The 9,018-nt window shown below is 43.8% G+C and overlaps 1 protein-coding gene across 4 annotated transcripts; it reads right to left on the reverse strand.

The window, feature by feature from the left end:
• Positions 1 to 4,085: 4,085 nt before the first annotated feature.
• On the reverse strand, positions 4,086 to 7,755 carry LOC101786993. 4 transcript variants are annotated; one of them, XM_022827092.1, is made up of 6 exons: positions 7,620 to 7,755; positions 6,487 to 7,012; positions 5,749 to 5,806; positions 5,076 to 5,572; positions 4,810 to 4,996; positions 4,086 to 4,727 (listed from the first exon to the last, which is right to left on the reverse strand). In XM_022827092.1, exons 3-6 carry the CDS (start codon positions 5,764 to 5,766, stop codon positions 4,407 to 4,409), a joined length of 1,023 nt encoding a protein of 340 aa, XP_022682827.1. In that variant the 5' UTR covers positions 5,767 to 5,806; positions 6,487 to 7,012; positions 7,620 to 7,755; the 3' UTR covers positions 4,086 to 4,406. The 4 variants fall into 4 exon arrangements, with proteins under 4 accessions (XP_022682827.1, XP_004967453.1, XP_022682828.1 ...); XM_004967396.4 differs by lacking the exon at positions 7,620 to 7,755 and having other exon boundaries at positions 6,487 to 7,204; XM_022827093.1 differs by lacking the exon at positions 7,620 to 7,755 and having other exon boundaries at positions 5,076 to 5,599; positions 6,487 to 7,204.
• Positions 7,756 to 9,018: the final 1,263 nt, after the last annotated feature.

The raw sequence follows: 9,018 nt of genomic DNA on the forward strand, positions 1-9,018 counted from the left end.
AGTCACTTCTCTACTAGTGTAAAGAAAGGGATCAAGTTCGTATGGAGCGACAAGTGTGAAGAAGTTTTCCACACTTTGCAAAAATTATTGACCTCAGCATCAGTCTTAGCCCAACTAGATAATACCAAGCCCTTTGACATTTACCGTGATGCCTCTGGCACTAGTCTTGGATGTGTTCTTATGCAAGACAATCGAGTCATTGCTTATGCTTCACATGCACTATAGTCTCATGAGCAGAATTACCCAACACATGACCTGGAGCTAGCAGCAGTGATTCATGCTTTGAAGATCTGGAGATATTATTTGATGGGTGCTCATTACAATATCTACACCTATCATAAAAGTCTCAAGTACATCTTCACTCAAGCCGATCTCAATATGCATCAAAGAAGATGGTTGGAATTGATTAAGGATTATGATCTAGAGGTGCATTATCACCCCGAAAAAGCAAATGTACTTGCAGATGCATTAAGCTGCAAGGCTCATTGCAATTGCCTTTCCACAAGAAACTACATAGAAACCTTGTGTAATGAGATGAGGAAGCTTAATTTGGAAATTATTCCTCAAGGCACACTAAACCACATCTCTATCGAACCTACCCTACACGATCAAATCATTATGGCACAACTAGAGGACGAAGAGGTAAAGCTCATTAAGCAAAAGCTTTCTCAAAGGGATATAAGAGTTTTCGCCAAGACTGGAAAGGGGTTGTATGGTACCAGGACCGCTTAGTGGTTACAGCCAGTCACGATCTTCGAAAGCAAATCCTGGATGAGGCACATCTCTCAAAATTCTCTATTCACCCGGGTAGCACCGAAATGTACCAAGACCTCAAGCAAAATTTTTGGTGGACGAGGATGAAACCGGAGATTGCTAGATATGTGTTGGAATGCGACACTTGCCAAAGGGTAAAAGCAAGCCACTTAAAGGTAGCCGGTACTCTTCAACCATTACTTATACCATCATGGAAATGGGAGGACATCAGCATGGATTTCATTGTTGGTTTGCCCCGCACCTCTCAGAAACACAATTCCATATGGGTTATAGTTGATAGACTAATGATAGAACTCTAGTTATAAATCATTCTTCATATCTGTAGGGTAATCATGTTTGATTTTTAGTAAATTATGTAGTTTTCAAATCCATCTTAAATTTTTACAGTAGATTCTTGTGTAGGGGGAAAGCTCCTGTAAATCATTCATGTTCATATACTAACAGATGCTTCCTGAACATTTATTCATGTTGAAAGCTAGTTTATTTAGTAAAGATAATTGCTACTAGGATTTGTAGGCTCACAAATGATTATTTATGCTCTTCATCAGTAGCATGATCATCCTAAAAGTTTGCTAAACGGTACCAAAATAGCAAAATCTGTTGTCTTTTGAATAATAAATTTTTAAGAATTTTATATGTATACACAATAACCATCAAAAGAAAATCTATATTTTCTTTCCAACCAACTGTGTTTTGTGAAGAAAAGAAATGTTTATAAACTTATCTAGGTGAATGTGGCTAAAAGAAAATACACCCCATGTTTTTGTAATGGTTAACAAAATAAAACATATGTCATGAAAGATTATAAAAGAAATCTTATGCATATGCATCACGTGTAGAAGCTAACATCACCGACGGAATGTACGAGGTCATCCCGGAACGCGAATAAGGACAGCGGGAGGGTGAGCTGAACATGATCGAGGCAAACCAAAGTTCGGAAGAGCCCAAGGCTGATTCAGGGCAAGAAGGCAAGCCCCACAGCCTGATTTTCAAATTTATACAATATTCTTGTTACTTATGTGTGTGCATTAAGGGGGTGTTTGGATACGAGGTGTTAAACTTTAACAGTGTCACATCGGATGTTCAAATACTAATTAGGAGAACTAAACATGAGCTAATTATAAAACTAATTGCAGAACCCTGTGCTAATTCACGAGACGAATCTATTAAGCCTAATTAATCCATCATTAGCAAATGGTTACTGTAGCACCACATTGTCAAATCATGGACTAATTAGGCTTAATAGATTCGTCTTGCGAATTACACTCCATTTGTGCAATTAGTTTTGTAATTAACCTATATTTAATACTCCTAATTAGCATCCAAACATCCGATGTGACGGGTGTTAAATTTTAACACCCTATTGCCAAACAACCCCTAAGTCCATAGGAGTTGTATTGAAACCCTATTTGCATGCTCCTAGTACCCATGTGTTTGAATACTAGCATGTTAGGTCGCTTAGTTGCTATGCTAAATAGGGACACAGTAAAAGTCGAGTGATTTCCTATCACTCGTGAGATATAGGAGTTGCCTGTTTACTTATGTTGGAATCATAAGTTCGATGGGCGGGGCTTGTGCGATGTTCCTGAATTTGTTGATGCCCCGTCTTTATAGAGCAAATTGCTAAGGTCGAAACATATCGTTGTTCGTGGTCAAGTTTTTGAACGTACTAAACACATGCTGAGAATATGGTAATCGGTAAGCCTAGTACCTGATTGAAACGGGACGTGGAATTTTTCCCCGCTCTCTCTGGAAACGGTTTCCTTGGTGCATCATGTGGGTACAAGTGTGGCCATGGTATGACGTCATTCCGGGGACCGGTGAGGCCTTATATCCAAGGGAAGTGGATCCTGGACACGCACTAGGGATTGATGGGAACCGTTGATAATGTGTGGACCCATCATGGTACGCGCATGTTGTGTGTTTAGGTCCACCTTACAAGGTTAAGACCCTAAACCCTTGCAATCGTCTGTTTCTCGCAGTTATTGAGACTGCTTGACCACTGACCAACTTCATTCCTTAAAGGGAAAGGTTGGATTTGAATAAAACTTTTATTTAACTAAAAAAAGGGATAGATTTTGCATATATTTATCCTTGTATTGCGTCAATATGAGAATATCATTTCTAAATTCTTTATCTTATTGATCATTAACTTAGGTTTTCCCAAGATCTTGGCCACTATTAGAAATGAAATTATTCTACTATTCCGAAGACAATGAAAATAAGTAGGACCCAAAAAATTGTGGGGTTCTATTGGGAACAAGAAAAATGCAATTTTTGCCTTTTTCTTGTGTCGATTCTTCTTTTCTTGTATCGAAGTAAGAATTATTTTTTTCTTATTTGTTTTGTCAAAGATTACTAGTTATTCTTTATTCGGGTCTATCTTTTGGATTTCCTTTGCTTAGGTTCTGGCACGGTAGTGGACAAACAGAGGGAAAGAAAGTATGACGGGGGACAAATTTCTTTTGAGCAAATGGAATTGCTTGACTTTTTCAATTAAGTTCAACTTCGAACTTACAAAAATTTGGTAAAAAAAATGTATACCCTCCCATTTAAGGGTGGTTTAGGCTAGTTGAGTAGTTTTGATTAAGGTTTTATTAGTTTATTACTCTAAACTAAATCAATGATATGCAAGATACATCCTTTGTGGAATAAAATACTGGATCCTCTCCCCTCTTTCTTGTTGCTTCATAAGAGTGAATCCATTTTATGGGTGAAAGGTGGGGCTTTAAATGGACCGATGGATAGCTTAGGTTCATTTCTGCAAAGTTTTTGTTCGACTATTTATTTCTACAAAATTGTAAAAGAAAATTAAAAAAATTCCCTAAACCCCATACGCTATATGGCTGGCTGGCTCTCCGAAACCCGCGGATTGGGCCATCATGACACGCCGGACCTCCCTCTAGTCTGTCTTCTGGTGGTGTGTAGAGTGGGGAGGAGGGCGGAGGGGGTCTCGGCCCACTACCGGCCCACAATGCGATAAACTCGACGGTTGCAAGCTGTTCGTTTCCCAGATGATCCTGATTAAGCCCCCTCAAAAAAAAAAGATGGCCCTGATTAATCCGATCAGGACGGTCGTTACAGACAAGAAAGCAGACAACCTAGCAAACTTTGGCTGCAAAATCCGGGGGCAGAGCCACCAACCCAGAGATCCAATCCTTCTTACGCACTCGTAAGATAAGACGTACTGTATTTATCTAAGTGCGTGTTTGGCTCCATCAACCTCCATGCTGCTCTAGAGAAGGATTTTAGGAGTTGGTTCTTTCGATCTTGTGTATGAGCGAGCACACAACCATACGAAGAGCAGAGGCTAAAGAGCAATAACAGCTGAGACAGCATATAGCATCTGACCATTAGTACATCACTGGTAAATGCATTTCCTACATTCCTGGGTTACAATGCCAAGTCCAAATTAGTTTGCTGACTTCTACTTTTACCAAATGGACGGACAAAAAGACGTTAGTCACCTAGGAATAAGAGTTGCTCCACGTTGTCAAATAGTAAACGACAACCATTGGACTTCTACAGCTGCATGCCACCAGTCAACCTGACCAACTTACCAGGTTTGAAACAAATACGACTGTCGCTCGTTTGTGGAGATGTACATACTCCTAAAAACAAACCAAACCAACTTACTTGCGGTCCCTACGCCGCACATAGCAGCGCCCAAACTTGGCATCCACTACTGCCCGCTTGCGGTTCCTATTCCGCACATAGAAGCGCCCAAACCTGGCATCCCTGACATCCGCTACTGCCTGCTCAATTTCTTGCTTAGTCTCCTCATCAAACTGAAATGCAGAGTTCTGTTGCTGGAACTCCGCCAGATTTTTCCATGATGCTGAGTCCTCCGGCTGGCCTATCAACTGGATTTTGACAAAGACATCAAGATTACAGAGACGAAACCCAAGCACACGACATTGCTGACGCAGGTGCTGAAATGTATCTGAAATTCTCTGCACATCAAGAAAAAAGAAAACAAAATTAGCAACCTTAACATCTTATCCAAAGTCATTTATTTAGCACTATCAACAATACCTTGAAATGTCTTCCTTGATTCTTCTCGATCCTAGCTGCTACCTCTCTCATGTTATATGCGGTAAGGTATCCTTTGTGGGAGAAATTGAAGCCCACGAAACGCCCATCTGTGTTGACTACAGCTGTTCCTATGTGTGTGTGGATGAACCGTCCACAGCCATGATCAAAGGAGTTTTCCTCTACTAACCTGGTTATGACAACAACAAAAAATTTAAGCACCAAAACAAACTGAATAAAAAGCTAACAAAGTTGAGAAGTTTACATACATAGTCGAACCAGGTGTAAGCAGCCTCTCCTTAAAATGGTGGCTGTACGTATAGACTTCTTGCTGCTCTTGAACAGGATCTTCACAAATTTCAATTGGCTCTAACATTCCAAAACCACACTCAACTCCAGGTGTGGGATTGGTACACCTGATTCCAATAATACCACTATCCTCAGATGCCATGTCAAAACAGCCCCTTTCAATGGGGATCAGTTTTCCATTTGGCAACATTACCTCAATAGGTTTGCTATCTATTTTATCTCTAAACTTGGATGAAGCTATGATATATAAGCAATCTTGCTGGGATGACAAAACAGTCCCATCATACATTTCATATTCCACCTTCACCTCCTCCTTCTTCTTCTTCTTCTGATCCTCATCCTCAGCCTCAGCCTCATCCTCATCCTCAGCCTTATCCTTATTCTTATCCTTATTCTTATCCACAACTTTGATTCTGATTGTAACAAAATGTTTGGACATTTTACCATGAATGATTTCCTAGGCAATATAAGAAACAATATATATCTATAAGGAAAAAAGGGGGATCGTTTTTAATATAATGATTATATAAAAACACATTAATAGATGTAGAATACTCAAATAATAATGAGAAGAACTAGAAATAATAACTAGTTCCGAAATACTAAAAGAACTAAGAATCCTTGATCACTCACCATATTTGCATTATTCATTTTCCTCCCCTTGCCTAGCTTCTACAGAAAAGCAATTGACCTGTAACCAGAAATAAACATCTTAATGATCACAATCAGGCATGCATGCACGCAAAGCAGCAAAGTGACCTTTTGCATATGTTGCAGAAAGAAAATGCATAGCTCTAGCCAAAGCCCCAGGTAAAAAACTAGCACAATTTGAAAGGCCAAGATAATACCAAAGACTTATCCTATAAGCTAGTAGGCCATACAACATGCACATTCCCAAGTATTCTGCAAATTTTTCAGAAGAACAAGAAGAAAATTTATCTTCAGCCATTATTACATATCTTTGCTTTATCTTCAGCCAGTATTACGTCATTCCAACCTTGGTACATCCAGCTACGATCTTCTATCAACATGACTTACGATGTGACAATAAACTGAAACATTACATTAACATGTCATTGTTCACATCATGGATACCATATGTGTTGCCTGGCTTACACGCAAACAAGTTTTTTTAATACAGAATGCAAACATGCTAATTACTAAAGCTAGAAGCTAACAGCCGGAGAAATTAATTCCATCTCTACACTCCATCAGTTGAGCAGCAAAAGGCAACCACATAAAATTGCTGAATTACTGATGCAAACCCCACGTCCAGTAAGATATTCAACAACAGAAGCATAATCACAATGTGCACAGAAAATTAACTGCTAGCACTGCAAGACCACCGAGAAAAGAGAAATTTCATCTCACCTTAGGCTTCCGTGCACAGAGGCACAGATCGAGCCTTCCTTCTGCAGCAACACGTACACAGCTTCCACAGCGGCGGCACTGACCCTCGCCAGACGCAGTACCTTGCCCTTCTACTGGACCCGGCTCCTCCTCCACGCTCCAGGCGGCGGCGGCACTGGCCCAGCTCCTTGCCCTACTCCCCGGATTCAACACCTCGCCCTCCTACCAGGATGCAGCTCCCCCTCCTCCAGGCTCCAGCCGGCGGCTACGGGCTACGGCGTGGTTTGTTGCGGGCTGCGGTGGTAGGACCGAGGCGGTGCTGTAGGGCTTGGGCGACGGCGCGGTGGGTATTTGGGGCCGCGGGGCGGAAGGGCTGGGGCGGCGGCGCGGATGGGGTTTTGGGGCGGCGCTCGCGGTCCAGCGGCGCGCTTGGAAGGGATTGGGCGCGGGAGAGAGAATATCGTGGGAAAATTGGCGGCGATGGGCGTAGGCCGTAGGGTGGCCGTTTGGTTCAGGCGTTTAGTTTGTCGGGTCAGCTTTCCAGCTTCTGCTAGACAGAAGAAACAAACAGCTGTTGGGCTAACTTTCGAACTGGATGGACTGTGGGGCTAACTTTCGAACTGGAAATGAGGAAACGAGGGGGTGTTTGGTTCCTCGAGTTAAAATTTAGTCCGTGTCACATCGAATATTCGGAGACTAATTAATAGGATTAAATATGAGTTAATTATAAAACTAATAGCACAGATAGAGGCTAAACGGCGAGACGAATCTATTAAGCCTAATTAATCCATAACTAGTAGCAAATGGTTACTGTAGCAGCACATTGTCAAATCATGAACTAATTAGGCTTAATAAATTCGTGTCGCCGTTTAACCTCCATCTATGTAATGTCTATATTTAATACTTCTAATTAGTATCTAAATATTTGATATGACGGGGGCTAAAATTTAGGTGAGGAATCAAACACCCCGTGAAAGCTGAAAAATGAAGTGAAAGCTGAAAAACTTAAAAACTTTTTGAGTGGAGCTTTTTCTAGCTTTTGGTGTTGGTGTGCTAAGAAGATAAAAATCTATACATCTATATCTATACCTCTGTATCTCTCTGTATCTGAAGTAAGAACAGTTTCTGCCCATTTTTTTTTTGTTTGCTCTAACCTTAGTCTCGTTGACAAGTGGATCCAAGGTGCTAACTGCAGGCAACTCGGCCCCGGCCGCCCGCCCGCCACGGCCGCCCTACCCGGCCGCGCCGCCGGACTGCGCTCGCTGCGCTCGGCCAGGGGAGAGGAAGGAGGAGCCGGGGGAGAGGGAGTGGGGACCGGCCAGATCCGGCGGAGAAGGAGAGGGAGGATCCGCTCGCCGCCCTCTGAGTCCACGGGGGCCACTGCGCCCCTGTCCACGCCGCCGAATCCGGCGCCGACCACGAGAGCCACGGCGAGTGCGAGCAGGGACGCGGCCATCGCGACGGCGAGCGCGCGGCGGGACCTCGGTGGAGATGAGGAGGAGGAGGAGGAGGCGTCGGCCTTGCCTTTTCTCTTGGCGGCCGGGGTGGGCACCGGCGGTGCCATGGCCGCGGGCGGTGACCACACGGCGCGCGCGCGGGGTGGGGCGTGGTGGGGCTGCTCGGTCTCATGCGCCGTGAGTTCGCGGCGAGCTGAGGGGAAGACTCAGAGGAGTTCGGACGGGCCGTTGCTTCCGCGGAGACGAGGGGCCACTCGGGCCCCCCTCGGACAGGGCTCCACGTGTGGCTGGCGAATGAAGGGAAGCCACGTGTCCCTGAGACGTCACGAAGTGAGGTTGAGGCCGTCGGGTTCGAGATGAGCGGTGAGGATTTATTCTGAGTGCATCAGTTCGCACTAACGGGGCTACCTTCGTGCGCTTGGGCTAGAAAGCAAATCCATCCTGCTGGGCCTGGTATGTCTATTAGATTAGGCTGGGCTGGGTTGCACGGGATAGATAGATACGTTCCCGGTTTGGTATAGGGACGGCCCATCTTAGTGTGACCAAACCACTTTGGCCCAATACGTCTAAGCCGTGGGGAATGGATAGTGTGATATCGAGACCCGCGCAACAACGAAGAGCCTCCCCATTTTTTATTTTTTCAAAATAGAAAAAGCGGTGGTCCATCCCGGACGAAGAGAAGAAGTTCCCAATCTACGATCACCTATAATTTTCCTATTCCTTGGATTAATACCACCTCGCCGTCCGAAAGCTTAAATGTTTGTCCTCGCGAGCTATCCTCGCCGAGCTCGGTTGCGCGGGCTTGTAACCTAAGTAGGGGCATTCAGGTGGTGTGGATGTTTGGTGCGGATTCTGAGCTTGGGTCTGTGATGTGCCCTTGTTGACCTTACCCGTTCCCAGTTGGTAGTGGCCTGTGCGGTCTAAGTCAAAGCTCGAGCTTCACTGGACCTAAAGTAGCCCCTTACGTATGAAAAGTATAATAGTACTAAAATAATAAAATTACACAACACGATAAAAAATATAGTGCGCTACACGACACGATAAGAAATATCGCGTGCTAAGGAACGTCGTTTCGCTGTAGCAACACACGGGTACT

This window comes from Setaria italica, chromosome V (assembly GCF_000263155.2).
Source record: "Setaria italica strain Yugu1 chromosome V, Setaria_italica_v2.0, whole genome shotgun sequence".
Classification (NCBI taxonomy): Eukaryota; Viridiplantae; Streptophyta; class Magnoliopsida; order Poales; family Poaceae; genus Setaria; species Setaria italica.